This window comes from Cnephaeus nilssonii (assembly GCF_951640355.1).
Source record: "Cnephaeus nilssonii genome assembly, chromosome: 24".
NCBI lineage: Eukaryota > Metazoa > Chordata > Mammalia > Chiroptera > Vespertilionidae > Cnephaeus > Cnephaeus nilssonii.
Window position 1 is genome coordinate 3,949,642 of NC_137095.1, and position 15,199 is coordinate 3,964,840.

At 55.6% G+C, this 15,199-nt stretch overlaps 1 protein-coding gene across 1 annotated transcript in view; it reads right to left on the reverse strand.

Annotated features, from left to right (window-relative positions):
* Positions 1-7,884, reverse strand: part of UBE2Q2 (ubiquitin conjugating enzyme E2 Q2) — a 34,797-nt gene extending 26,913 nt beyond the window's left edge. The window contains exon 1 of the mRNA XM_079764128.1: positions 7,544-7,884. Coding sequence (XP_079620254.1) covers positions 7,544-7,714 — 171 coding nt within the window. The 5' untranslated portion in view covers positions 7,715-7,884. The remainder of the gene's footprint in view (positions 1-7,543) is intronic.
* Positions 7,885-15,199: the final 7,315 nt, after the last annotated feature.

The following is a 15,199-nucleotide window of genomic DNA, read 5'->3' on the forward strand; positions in this document are numbered from 1 at the left end:
CCACCCGGCTACTTCTTATCCGTGTCAAGACTAGGAACACGTAAAACGGACAGCCCTGACTTAGTGCCCATGAAAAACCATTGTAAAGCAGCCAATCTAATAAAGACAGAATATGCAAATTGACCGTAACTCTGTGACAAAGGTGGCAGCGCCCACAGCCAATAAGGAGAGAATATGCAAATTGACGCAGCAAGGCGAGATGCGGAAGGCGGCTCCGGGCCGGAGCGAAGGCGGTGCCGGCAGCCAGGGGAAGGAAGGCCTATTCTTGCACGAATCTTCGTGCCTCGGGCCTCTAGTTTTCAAAATACAGTGCTCTTCAGCCACAAATGACACCATCACTTTTGTATTTGTAGAGAACACTGTCATCGCCACAGAGCTTCCCTATATACGCTCTCATGTGGGGCAAGAAAAATGATCTATTTCATCGAGAAACAGAAGTGATTTGCTTCAGGTCCCAGCTACAGGGCATAAACCTTTTCTCTCCCATAAACTCCAAGCTCTAACCGTTTAAAGCAGGCATCCTCAAACTATGGCCCGCCGAGGACATTTATCCGGCCTGCCGGGTGTTTTTGCCGTTTTGTTTTTTTACTTCAAAATAAGATATGTGCAGTGTGCACAGGAATTTGTTCATAGTTTTTTTTAAAACTATAGTCCGGCCCTCCAACGGTCTGAGGGACAGTGAACTGGCCCCCTGTTTAAAAAGTTTGAGGACCCCTGGTTTAAAGTTTAGTATCTCGCTCCTGGGGGAAGGGAGGCTTTTGGTGACGATGAACAGAAATTTAATTAAGGAGAAAAAGTTCCACGACAAGCGGCCTGGCGAACAGCCACTCATGCAGAAAAGCGATGACTTACGCTACACAATAACGAAGCACGCTACACAATAACGAAGCATGCTACACAATAACGAAGCACGCTACACAAAAGCGTGAGGGTTTGTTTGTTTACTAGCTAGGTCCCGTCCCGGGGAAGGAGGGTCTCTAAACAATTCCCTGCCCAGTTCCCAGACGAGAGAATCCGTAAAGGAGTAACGGAAAGCCCTACACCAGCTCGCTCCAACAGGCTGCCCAGGTCAGTCAACACCTGCTGGGCCTCTGGGTGTGAGCATAACAGCTGCACGTCAGCACTGACTGGAAATCGGATGTTTACTGAGAACGGGAATCAGCGCTTAGGTCTGCACGACAATCTTTCGTATCTTGACTTCCTTTTTTATTAGGGAAAAGACTCCCTGAGGTTGAACACAGCACTCTTCGCCCTTCACATTTAAGATTAGGGCCCGTTTATAAAACAGAAAAATGTTTTAGCTCAATTCCCTTTGCCTAGAGAATAACACATCTATGATTTGTTTTTCACTTCATAAAAGTATCTTTCAGCCCTAACTGGTGTGGCTCAGTGGATAGAGCGTCGGCCTGAGGACTCAAGGGTCCCAGGTTCGATTTCGGTCAAGGGCATGTACCTTGGTTGCGGGCACATCCCCAGTAGGGGGTGTGCAGGAGGCAGCTGATCGATGTTTCTCTCTCATCGATGTTTCTAACTCTCTATCCCTCTCCCTTCCTCTCTGTAAAATATCAATAAAATATATATTTTTAAAAAGTATCATTCATATGAACTTGAAGTCAAATTACAGATTTCCTATCAAGCCCTAGGTAACCCTTTAAATACGTATGCACTATCCGTGACACAAACATGACAGGTAAGTTTTTTGTTCCAACTGAACATACCTAGAACGTGACCAGGTAGTCAACAGAATAGAGGGTGTCCCCGAAAAAAATGTGTACACACTCGGACAGCTGAGAACTCACTTAATTTTCACTCTTGTTCTCGTTTAACTGATTTGAAATAATGGGTGAAGCCAGGCTAAGCTTTGAAGAAAGAAGATTTATCCTCAAGTGCCACTAGACTGTTTTTTTTTCATGGGGATACATAAAAGATGGGGATACGGCACAAAGCCAGCCACGGTCCCAAACTGAGGGCACACCTATGCCGCACGCAATGATTCTTGATGTCGGCGATCCCCCTGCTTCGCGGTATCAGCCGTGCCGGGGCCAGAACGGTCATCAGGCGCTGACAAACAAATCCCTCATTTCTGTAGATTCTTTTAAGCTTTGAGAATGACCTGCATGTTAATGAACACTGACTTTACAATCATTCAGAGCGGGCATGCATTTTTTGGGAAACCCTGTCTTTACTGAACGTGTGCAGAGTGGAAGATGAAAAACATAATTATAGAATATTCTCCCTTGCCATTATTAAAATAAAAAAAAAAGACTAAAAAAAAAAGGCAGGGGGTGGTGAGCGGGGCAGGGGAGAGAAAAAAAAAATAAAAATTTTTAAAAAAGGCAAAGGGTAGCACCGTTGCCTAACACTGTTCTCTTTCCAGAGCCCCCCACCCCCACCCCCCCATTCAGGGATTCAGCGGAGAAGTTGGAGGGGAAGTGAGAAACTGTATGTAGGCGCCAGGGGACCTTCCGACGGCCTCAAAGTTGCACATCCCCAGGAAGCAGACATGCGAGTCCTTCAGTGTCGGATCCCAGAGACCAAGGCCCCAGAACACACGCCCCAGGACGGGAGGCGCTGCCTGCTGAGGCCCAGCCCCAGGATGGGAGGAGCTGCCTGCTGAGGCCCAGCCCCAGGACGGGAGGCGCTGCCTGCTGAGGCCCAGCCCCAGGACGGGAGGCGCTGCCTGCTGAGGCCCAGCCCCAGGACGGGAGGCGCTGCCTGCTGAGGCCCAGCCCCAGGACGGGAGGCGCTGCCTGCTCTGAGGAGGAGGAACCAGGGGTGGACGGGCGAGAAGAATCCTGAGGACGTGAAGGCTCTGCATACCTAACAGGACTGGGGAACATGCCCGATGAAGAGAAACAGATAAGAGGAGAGAGCCCTAGGCTGGAGGAGGAGGAATGAGCAGCTGGAGGAGAGGACAGCCCGAGCACGTCTGGCTCAGTGGATGGAAGGCTGGCCCTCGGACTACAGGTCCCGGGTTCGATTCCGGTCTGGGGCATGGACCTCGGTTGCAGCCTTAACCCCCGGCCTTGGTCGGGGTGTGTCCAGGAGGCAACCCATCGATGTGTCTCTCTCACGTGGGTCTCTCTGTCTCTCCTCCTCCCTTCCACTCTCTCTAAAAATCAAGTATCCTTGGGTGAGGATGAAAAAAAATCAATAAAAACATAATTTAAAAAAAAAATTTTTTAAATGTCCTAACCCAGGTTACCCCCTCACAGCAGAGCCCTCAGGGGTCCCATCCTGCTCCCACAAGGACGCGAGAGTGGTGGCCCCCCCCATGAGAGAGGTGCCCCCCCCCCACCCCCTGTGACGGCAGCAGAGCCACGAAGCTACCCCAGCCACACGGGGCCCTGCTGAGGAGAGCGGGGCTGTATGAGCTCCAGGAAACCGGGAGACTCAAATCCATTCTAGAACGAGACCCACCGGTGCGCCCAGCCAGGGACGCTGGTATGACGCCACCCGAGCAAACGGAGAAACGAGAGGAAAGAATAAAGGGAGAGATGCCGGGTCCACGAAAAGATCTTGGGAACGTGGCTCTCCGACCTTTTCGGACTCTTCCCCAGAAAATCTGCACGTCAAACAGGATTCCTATACAGGCTCCTACTCCATCACTTTTGTTCAAAATCCAAATAAGAACAGATAACAAAGACAACAGTAACTTAAAAAAAAAAAGGCCAACGTCCAAAACATTACAACAGAACACAAGAAAACAAACCCAAAGTGGTCGGTAGCCAGGACTGTAATAAAATCAGCATGAACTGAATCTGACCAGGAGACCCTTGACGGATGGTCAGACATGGAAAGACAGATGGGGGGAGGGGTGTGTGTGTGTGAATGGAGCACACGCCACACGGGACAAACTGCTGTGCAGAAGCCTCAAAGAAAGAGGGGTGCAGATCTTGGGAGGATTTTTCAGAAACTGGCACGTGTGTGTGTGTGTGTGTGTGTGTGTGTGTGTGTGTGTAAGAAGCAACTCGTGAGGTGCCATTCACGCACACGTCACAGGAACCACACAGATGCTTCTTGGTCAACGTGAAAACAGGGTCCCGCGTCGCGACCTGAATGGCGTCTCCTAGTGGTGACGTTACACTAGTCCCCACCAAACCCTGCCTGGTGTGTCCTTCACTTCTTTTTTTAAAATATATTTTTGTTGATGTCAGAGAGGAAGGGGAGAGAGAGAGATAGAAACATCCATGAGGAGAGAGAATCATGGATCGGCTGCCTCCTGCACGCCCCACACTGGGGATCGAGCCCGCAACCCGGGCCTGTGCCCTGAGCGGGAATCGAACCCTGACCTCCTGGTTCCTAGGTCGATGCTCAGCCACGGAGCCACGCGGGCCGGGCTCTCATTCACTTCTGGCTTCATTTCCTAACCCGGTCATCAGGCCACATCTTTGTGCGGAGCAGGCCCCCAGCAGCCTCCGTGGGGCACCGCTGGCGCTGGCGGTGACATAATGCCTCGTGGTGGCAGCTTGCCTGACAATTACAAGTCATTTGGAATCCCTGTGCCCCTGGCACTAAATGCCAGCCCAGCCAGCCCCACACACTCCTCTCCTGAATGAAGCACCTGCTGTCCCCCGGCCGGCGTGGCTCAGTGGCTGAGCGTCGGCCTATGAACCAGGAGGTCACAGTTCGGGGCACATGCCGGGGTTGCAGGCTCGATCCCCAGTGTGGGGCGTGCAGGAGGCAGCCGATCTAGGATTCTCTCTCATCACTGACGTTCCTATCTCTCCCTCTCTCTCTGAAATCAATAAAAATATATTTAACAATAAACAAATAAATAAGGCACCCCCTGTGGAGACCCACTCCTACTCCTGGATGGCCAACGCCTTTTCCCAAGTTCCCTGGGCAACTCAGTGGCTCCCACGGCCTGCACGTCCGTCTCCGGTCCTAACCAGCCCTACCTTCCCTGGTCACCCGAGGCCAGCCTCCTTCACATCCCACCTCCCGCTCACCGCTACTTCCTGTTTCCCGCTGTCGGGAAACTGTTCTCCTTCTTGCTGGGCTTCTCAACCACACTTTCCTCAAGCTTTGGTGGGGTGTTTTTGTTTCTGTTTTTTTAATCAATATGTTTCTATCGATTTCAGAGAGGAAGGGAGAGGGGAGAGGGAGAGAGAAACATCAATGATGAGAATCATGCCTTCATATGTGGAATCTAAGTAACAAAATAAACGGATGGCGTGGATCCAGAGACATGGAAGCGGGGAACAGAGTCCAGGGTCTCGGAGGAAAGGCGGGGAGGGTGGGTGGGTGGGAGGTGACCAACCAAAGGCCTTGTATGCATGTATACATGTACAGCCATGGACACAGTGGGGTGGTGAGGGCCTGGGGCGGGGGCGGGCTGGAGGGGGTAAATGGGGGATAAAAGGGGACACGTAGGCCCTGACCAGGTAGTTCAGTTGGTTAGAGCAGTGGTCGGCAAACCCCCGCTCGCAAGCCACATGCGGCTCTTTGGCCCCTTGAGTGTGGCTCTTCCACAAAACACCACGGCCTGGGCGAGTCTATTTTGAAGAAGTGGCGTTAGAAGAAGTTTAAGTTTAAAAAATTTGGCTCTCAAAAGAAATGTCAATCGTTGTGCTGTTGATATTTGGCTCTGTTGACTAATGTTGCCGACCACTGGGCTAGAGTGTCCTCCCCATATATTAAGGTTGTGGGTTCGACCCCTAGTCAGGGCACACACAAGAACCAACCAACGGCCCAGCCGCAGTGGCTCAGAGGTTGAGCGTCAACCTATGAACGAGGAGGCCAATGACTGAAGGGTCCCGGGTTCGATTCGGGTCAGGGCACATGCCTGGGTTTCGGGCTTGGTCCCCAGTAGGGGGCATGCAGGAGGCAGCTGATCCATGGTTCTCTCTCATCATTGATGTTTCTCTCTCTTCCTCTCTGAAATCAATAAAAATGTATATTTTTAAAAAATCAACCAATGAATGAATAAACAAGTGGAACAACAAATCAATGTCTCTCTCTCTCTCTCTCTCTAAAAACCAATCAAGCCCTAGCTGGTTTGGCTCAGTGGGCAGAGCGTCAACCTGCGGAATGAAGGGTCCCGGGTTCGATTCTGGTCAAGGGCACAAGCCTGGGTTGGGGCCTCGATCCCCAGTAGGCAGTAGGGGGACGTGCAGGAGGCAGCCGATCTGATCTGTGATTCTCGCTCATCATGGATGTTTCTCTCTCTCTCTCCCTTCTCCCTTCCTCTCTGACACCAATAAAGACATATTTTAAAATAAGCAAATAAATAAAAATCAATCAATAAAATAATTCTTTAAAAAAAGGAGGGGGGGGACATGTAATACTTTCAACAATAAAGATTTTGTAAAATGATGAGAATCACAGATGGGCTGCCTCCTGCATGCCCTCTCCTGGGGATGCAGCCCGCAACCCGGGCACGTGTGCTGATGGGGAGCCAACCACTGAGCCACACCGGCCGGGCTGTGGTGTGTTTTTTTTTTGGGGGGGGGGTATTTGTTTGTTATTTTATAGATTTTTCTCTGCGGCGGGGGGGGGGGGATCGGGCTCATCTGTGTGAAAGCCCAACCACCACCGCCAGGCTCCCCTCGGGGCGCCCCTACCCCCCGCCCCCCCAAAGCCAGAATGAGTGCTGCCTTGGGCTTTCACGATGCTATCACGGCACTGAGTCACACCTTTTGCTGTGGAAACCTCTTCTCTCCCCGCCAACCCCCTGCCCCCCCAAAAAATAACAACACGGGTCTCGGAAAGCAGGGGGGCAGCTCGGCCCCATTCTGCAAGGCCGGGGCCCACACGCTAGGTGCTCAATAAACCACCCCTCTCCCCGGCACGGCGCTCCCCGAACTGGTTTTTCTGGAAATGCACACCTGCCCCCCCGGACCCCCCCCCCCGCCCCGGGAACCCATTTTAAGGTGAACCGGGGTCTCCGCTCCCGGGCGGCCCCGGGCTCCAGGGAAGGGAGCGAGGGAGGGACCCCGAGCCGGGCGGGGGGCTCGGAGGAGGAGGCGGAGAAGGTCGCCCCCGGCCGGTTCCCCCGGCCCCGGTGCCTCCGGGCTCCCGCGTCCCCGCAAGTGCGCGTGAGGGTCCCCCCCCCCCCCCCCCGCCCGGCCTGTGGCCGGAAGTGGACCGGCCTCACTCGGGCACCTGCGCGGCGCCCGCACCGCCCGCCCTCCCTCCCTCCCCCGGCCGCGGGCTCTCGGCCGGCTCCTCCCGAAACGCGGACGTGCCGAGGCGGCGGGGAAGCGCGGCCTGACGCCTGAGGGGCCACCGGCCGCCCGCCGCCCGCCGCCCGCCGCCCGCGCAGCCCCTCAGCGCCCGCCCCCTCAGCCCCCCGGCGGCCCGGCGGCCCCTCAGCGCCCGACCCCGCCACCTCCCCCAGCCCCGCGGCGACGCGGCCGCGAACCCGCAGCGGCCCGGCCCGGGGCGCCGAGACCGCGCCGCCTCCACCCCCAGCCTCGCGGGGCGGCGGTGGCCGGGCCCCCGGGCGGGCGTCTTTGTCCGGCCGCCCCCCCCACCGCCCCGGCCTGGCCCGGCCCCCGCCCCCCCGGCCTGGCCCCGGCCCGGCCCGCCCGGCCCGCACCGTGATGTTGCAGTGCAGCGTGAGCGCCGAGGCCGCGCTGCCCGGCGGCCGCACCAGGAACTGGCAGTGCAGCTCGTCCAGCTTCCAGCTGACGATGCGGAACCGCTCGTGGTTCTTGTCGAAGATGGACGCCAGGAACTTCAGCTCAGCCTTCAGCCCCGACACCGACATCCTCCCTCATCTCCGGCGGGGAGCCCGGCCCGCGCCGCCGTCACGGCCGGAAGAGGGTGAGGGCGGCCGGCCCGGCAGCGGCCTTTGTAACCGACGCGGCCGGCAGGAGGCGGCAGCCCGCGGCTGAGGAGGGCAACGCGACACCGCCCCGCCGCCGGCAGAGGCCGCCCGCCCCGCCCTCGCCCCGCCCTCGCCCCGCCCCCCGCCGCAAGCCCGGTCCCGCCCACGTCTCAAGCCCCGCCCACGCCACTCGCAGAGGCCGCTCGTCGCGCGCCCCGGCCCCGCCCACGTCTCAAGCCCCGCCCACTCCACCAGCAGAGGCCGCTCATCGCGCGCCCCGCCCCCGCCGCAAGCCCGGCCCCGCCCACCTCTCAAGCCCCGCCCCCGCCACCAGCAGAGGCCGCTCATCGCGCGCCCCGCCCCCGACGCAAGGCCCCGCTCCCGACGCAAGCCTGGCTCCGCCCCCGTACCAAGCCCCGCCCCCACGCGTGCACGCGGCCCTCGCGCCCCGCCCCCTCTCCGCCGGGTTCTGTCGCGCCCTCTACTGACGGTGACCGCTTGGTGCGGTCGGGTCACGCTCCCGGCATCTGCTGCCCCGCTCGCTCCGCGTCCATCCCTCCGTCCCGTGCAGCCTTTTCCCGGGTTCCCACGCTGGCCGTGGCGCAATCACCCCCGTGGGGACGGCTCCGAGGTCATCCCAGGTCAAAGTGCCACCACCGCCCAGCCGCCCTGCATCCCACCCGCACCTGCAACCGCGCGACCGGTCCCCCTTCCTTTGTTCATTGTCTCCGCCCAACGCCAAGGTCTCCTTCGGAGGCGCATCCCCAGGACCCAGAACGAGGCCTTGGCCATGTTGACGCCCAGTGTGACTCAGTGGATGCTCCTGCATCTGGCATCCGCAGCTCGGACACAGCCCCCGGCACATTCTGGGGACCCCACAAATGGCCCGGCGGCGGCGTGGCTCAGTGATTGAGCAACGACCTATGAACCAGGAGGTCACGGTTCGATTCCGGGGCTAGGTCCCCAGTGGGGGGGTGCAGGAGCCAGCTGATCAATGATTCTCTCTGATCTTTGATGTTTCTCTCTCTCTCCCTCTCCTTCCTCTCTGAAATCAATTAAAATATATTTTAAAAAAATACACAACAGCACAGGAGATAGTAATTAATCCACGGAGTGAGGGACATTTTAAAAGCTCTCATTTGGCCTGGCCAGTGTGGCTCAGCGGATTGCACATTGTCCCGTGCACCAAGAGGTTGCTGTTTCGATTACCCCTGACAGGGCATGTGCCGGGGTTTGGGGCTCAATCCCCAGTAGGGGCCATGCAGGAGGCAGCAGACAAATGTTTCTCTCTCTCTTCCTCTCCCTTCCCCTCTCTCTCTAAAAAAAAATCAATTAAAGAAATGTTTTTAGCCCTGGCTGGTTTGGCTCAGTGGATAGAGCGTCAGCCTGCAGACTGAAGGGTCCCAGGTTCGATTCCGGTCAAGAGCACAGGCCCGGGTTGCAGACTCGATCCCCAGTGGGGGGGCGTGCAGGAGGCAGCCAATCCATGATTCTCTCTCCTCATGGATTTTTCTCTCTCTCTCTCCCTCTTCCTTCCTCTCTGAGATCAATAAAAATACATTTTAAAAAAACATCAGATCATTTTTAAAATGTTTTTTTAAAAGCTTTTATTTGTATTTACTTCTGAGATACCCTGCTCTTTGAGAATCTAACAAAAGCTATGACCTTTCTTCCCAGGAAAATACTCTGCACATAAAGTTGTATTTATGGGGGGTCATGGCCCTGGCACTAGAGAAACCACTATGAACTGGGAGTGGGAAGGGAACTTGATTGTGGAATAATTCCCAGGGATAGCACACCCCATGCTATTCTGTTCCAGCGGCTCAAAGGCCATTTCTTTCATCAGCCTTCCCTGTACCCTAAGCTGAAATTTTTAAAATATATATTTTTATTGATTTCAGAGAGGAAGGGAGAGGGAGAGAGAGAGAAATATCCATGATGAGAGAGAGTCATGGATCGGCTGCCTCCTGCACACCCCCTACTGGGGATCGAGCCCACAACCTGGACATGTGCCCTGATCCCCATGACCTCCTGGTTCACAGTTCGACACTCCACCCCTGAGCCACGCCGGCCTGGTGAGGGCGATTTGTCTTCTGGCTCTTGCTCCCTCCTCCTGTGGCCAGCCTGGTGGCGATCGCTGGTCCGGGCGGGGCAATTCCGTTTGCAAGTACAGACACTCTCAGACCCACTTCCTGGGTCAACCTCAGCAATCACATGGCCCTGGTGCTTCGGTGCCTTCGAGACCAGGCTCTCAGATTCCCTGGGCTCCGCGGTGCAGGGGGACCGCGGTCTGTGCCGACTGCACGACCAGATACAAGAGCAACGCCTTTCCCGGGGCCTCCCAACATCGCCACCGAGTCAACACCCGGTCATCGCCTCCTAACACCCTGTCATCACCGCCAAACCAGCCCTGGATGGATCTGCTTGGGAGATTAAGGAATAAGAGGCCCGGCCCAGCTGGTGTGAGCGTTGACCCATGAACCAGGAGGTCATGGTTCGATTCCCGATCAGGGCACATGCCCGGGTTGTGGGCTCGATCCCCAGTGTAGGGCGTGCGGGAGGTGGCCGATCCATGGTTCCCTCTCATCATGGATGTTTCTCTCTCTCTCCCTCTCCCTCTCCCTTCCTCTCTGAAATCAATAAAAAATCTACACTAATAAAAGAGAAAGATGCAAATCGATTGTACCTTTGCGACGCCCACCAGCCAATCAGAAGTGACTATGCAAATTAACCCAACAAAGATGGCGGTCTAATTTGCATACACAGGTGCCCAGCCACTCAGGGCCTCTGGGCAGCGTGGGAAGGCGGAAAGGCGGCTTCGTGCCGGAGCAAAGGCTGTGCCAGCAGCCAGGGTAAGGAAGGCCCATTCTGCACAAATCTTCGTGCACCTGGCCTCTAGTATATATGTATATATTTTTAAAACATTTTTATTGATTTCAAAGAGGAAGGGAGAGGGAGAGAGAGAGATAGAAACATCAATGATGAGAGAGGATCATTGACTGGCTGCCTCCCGCACACCCCCCACTGGGGATCTAGCCGACAACCCAGGCATGTGCCCTGACCAGGAATCGAAACTGGGACCTTTCAGTCCACAGGCCGACGCTCTATCCACTGAGCCACGCCAGCCAGGGCAATAAAAATATTTTTTAAAAAATAGTAAGAGAGGTCAAGATGGGTTGAGAGTCTAGCAAAGACGGGAAATGGGTCCTCCCCAAACTACCTCTCTCCCAGGGCGGGAGAACACGGAGTCCATTCAGTGCAAGACCCTGACCCCTTCCTGTCCCTGAAGGTCTTGGCACCTCCAAGTGGCACTGGGCCTGCCCACGGGCACAGTCCCCGAGTTCCTTCACCGCAGGCTGCGGGAAGGGCTGGGTCCCCCCCGAACACGGGCGTGTCGGGCATTCTGGGAATTCCTGTCATACAAAATTCTTTCCCTACAACAGGAAGGTCTGAATCACGCACACACGGACAAGCCACCTGGTTTCCTCGCACGATGCCTCCCCTGCTCCCCAACGCAGCCAGGGACCAGCACGCCCTCTGTGTGAGGGGCGCCCAGCTGCCCACTGGCGCCCTGGGTTACGGGCCCCGCAGCTTGGGGTCTGATGGGCTTGTCTGGAGAAGAACTGCAAGAAGCATCTGCGAGCCCTGACCGGTGTTGCTCAGTGGATAGAGCGCCGGCCTGCAGACTGAAGGGTCCCAGATTCGATTCTGGTCAAGGGCATGTACCTTGGTTGCGGGCACATCCCCAGCAGGGGGTGTGCAGGAGGCAGCTGATCGATGTTTCCCTCTCATTGATGTTTCTAACTCACTGTCCCTCTCCCTTCCTCTCTGTAAAAATATCAATAAAATATATATCCTATCTAATAAAAGAGTAATATGCAAATTGACCATCACTCCAATACACAAGATGGCTGCCCCCATGTGGTTAAAGATGGCCACCACAAGATGGCCTGCAGGGGAGGGCAGTTGGGGGTGACCAGGCCTGCAGGGGAGGACAGTTAGGGGTGACCAGGCCTGCAGGGGAGGGCACTTGGGGGGGGGAACCCAGGCCTTCAGGGGAGAGCAGTTGGGGGGTACCATGCCTGTAGGGGAGGGCAGTTGGGAGCAATCGGGTTGGCAGGGAAGCAGTTAGGCATTGATCAGGCTGGCAGGGGGGGGGCAGTTAGGCATCAATCAGGCTGGCAGGGGAGTGGTTAGGGGGTGATCAGGCTGGCAGGGGGGGCAGTTAGGGGCAATCAGGCAGGCAGGCAGGCAAGCATTTGGGAGCCAGCAGTCCTGGATTGTGAGAGGGATGTCCGACTGCCCGTTTAGGCCTGATCCCGCCTAAACGGGCAGTTGGACATCCCTCGAGGGGTCCCAGGTTGGAGAGGGTGCAGGCTGGGCTGAGGGACACACACCCCATGCACAAACTTCGTGCACCAGGCCTCTAGTGTGTGTGTGTGTGTGTGTGTGTGTGTGTGTGTATTTATTTATTTATATTTATATATATTTATATATATTTATTTATATATATATATAAAGAAGCAGCTGTGATCCCGTGGCCCGGATACGACCCGCGGTTGCGCTGTCTCTGCTGCATCCCGGCTCCGTGTGGGCATGCGATGACGGGTGGCATCTGGGTTGTGATGTTGCTGGTCTCTGAGGCCATTTGCTTTCTCGGTTGATCTGTGTTGCTAACGAGGTGCTTCCTCACCTACGGACCCAGGGTGGTTTCTGGGTTCCTGGGGGGTGGCACGGGCCAGCACCTCAGGGTGTGTGTGTGTTTGTGTGTGTGTGTGTCTCCCTAGGGAACAGGGCGCTGCTGAGTTCAGGCTGATAATTAGCTGATGGCCTGTCAACAAAATAGGTTAACACACACACACACACACACACACACACCATAGACACACACACAGCAACACGCTCTTATGCTTGCTGTTTTCCAAAGTTCATTAGCTTTTCTGTGTCCTCAGTTAATATCTAGCTCAATGGCTTTTGTATGTGGAATGCCCCCCCTCCCATCTCCCCCCAACACACACAAAGGCACCCTCTTAAAATGCAATTGCATGTGTGTGCGCGTGAATTCTGTGCTGCTGACACGGGGTATGGCGGTGGCTGGGGGCCAGGACCCTGCAGTGAGACGGCTTGGACTCATTCGAGTTCTGACGTGGGCCACATTGCTGCCTGTGAAATAATTAACCGTGTTGAGCCTCAGCTTCCTGATCTGAAAAAAAAAAAATTCCTAGAGGAGGCCGTGGGTGAGAAACCTTGACCGGCTCAGGGTACGTGTATCCTCAACCACAATGAAGAAGGCTGGAGAGCCCGGGCTGGCGTGGCTCAGTAGTTGAGCTTTGACCTATGAACCAGGAGGTCACGGTTTGATTCCCGGTCAGGGCACAGGCCCGGGTTGTGGACTCGATCCCCAGCAGGAGGCAGCTGATCCATGATCCTCTCTCATCATGGATGTTTCTCTCTCTCTCCCTCTCCCTTCCTCTCTGAAATCAATAAAATATATTTAAATATATATATATAAATATATATATATATATATATATATATGGCCCTGACCGGTTTTGCTCAGTGGATAGAGCGTTGGCCTGCGGACTGAAGGGTCCCAGGTTCGATTCCGGCCAAGGGCATGTACCTTGGTTGCGGGCACATCCCCAGTAGGGGGGTGTGCAGGAAGCAGCTGATGGATGTTTCTCTCTCATCGATGTTTCTAACTCTCTATCCCTCTCCCTTCCTCTCCGTAAAAAATCAATAAAATATATATATTTTAAAATATATACATATTAGATTTCGATGGGGTGCTTTGCATTTTGCCAACATTGCTCAAGTCAGAGACCCCGAAGCAGCACCACATTTGCCATCAAAGACCCTTGGGTTCGAGCTCCAGCAAGACTAGCCCACTCTGCTCCTACACCCCTACCTCTCACCCTATTCATGAGGCTGGAGATAAGGTCTGGGAAGTGCCTACTGTGCGCCCCTAGGCATAGTAGGAGCTTAGTAACTTGACGTTCCCTGCCTTCCCCCACGATCCAAATGCCTTTGTTCCAGATGGGGGAAGACGGGCATGGGGTGAGGGTCCCAGGAAGGTTCCAGCCCCTGTGCTTCCCAATCCTACCCGTTCAGGTCCGAATGGGGTGGGGAAAAGGGGAGGAGCTTGGCTTTGTCGGTCCCAGCTGGGCCCATGTGGTTCCATAACCGTAACCTTGGCTTCACTACCGGTTCCAGTCTGCACCATCCTCCCCCCACCCCCCACCCCCAACCCAGGACGTCCAGCTTCAGGGCTCTGGACGCCAAGTTCCAGGCGGTCGGTGGGGAGAGGGTGGAGGGAGCGGAAGGGAGATGCATTTCCCCAGATGGCCTGTAGGTGGCACCAGAGACCGGTCGAGTTGGCCTGCGGGTTCCCCGGTCCCCAGGCCAGGGCAGGGGGCCCATCCACAACTATGGGGGGCGGCGGGGGCTGCCCCTGGATAATTTCCTCTTTGGTAGGATGGTCATGGGATTTACCACCCACATCCAGAGCCTGCCAGACACTTTCCAGAGCTTGAAGGGGCACTGGGAATACTCATGCAGGGCCTGACTGGCATGGCTCCGTGGTTGAGCATCAACCTATGAGCCAGGGGGTCAGGGTTCGATTCCCTGTCAGGGCACCTGCCCGGGTTGTGGGCTCGATCCCCAGTGGGGGGCGTGCAGGAGGCAGCCGATCCATGATTCTCTCTCATCATTGATGTTTCTCTCTCTCTCTCCCCTTCCTCTCTGAAATCAATATCCTATATAATAAAAGCCTAATATGCAAATTGTCCCCTCAACTGGGAGTTCGACCAGGAGTTCCACCAAGGGGTAGTGGCTGCAGGGGAAGGGAGACCCTCCCAGGGTATTGCTTCTCTGCTGCTGTTAGCCCTTTTCAGGGGGAGGGAGGCACCCCCAGCCAGCAGCCACTAGGGACCCTGCTCATGCACAAATTTTGTGCACTGGGCCTCTAGTATATATATATTTGGGTGTGTCCCTGCCACACCAAAACCCGCTGTCACCTTACCCTCAGGTCACTTTTTCTTCCTTCTTTCCACTCTTTCTTTTCATCTTTTTAAAAATATATATTTATTGAGTTCAGAGAGGAAGGGTGAGGGGAGAGGGAGAGAGAGAGAAACATCAACAATGAGAGAGAATCATGGATCGGCTGCCTCCTGCACGCCCCCTACTGGGGATGGAGCCTGCAACCCAGGCATGTGCCCTGACTGGGAATTGAACCCTGACCTCCTGGTTCCTAGGTCGATGCTCAACCACGGAGCCACGCCGGCCAGGCTGCCCTGCATCTCTTTGAATTTAAATATACTGGTTTAGCCCTAACCAGTTTGGCTCAGTGGATAGAGCGTCAGCCTGCGGGCTGAAGGGCCCCAGGTTCGATTCCGGTCAAGGGCATGTACCCTGGTTGCGGGCACA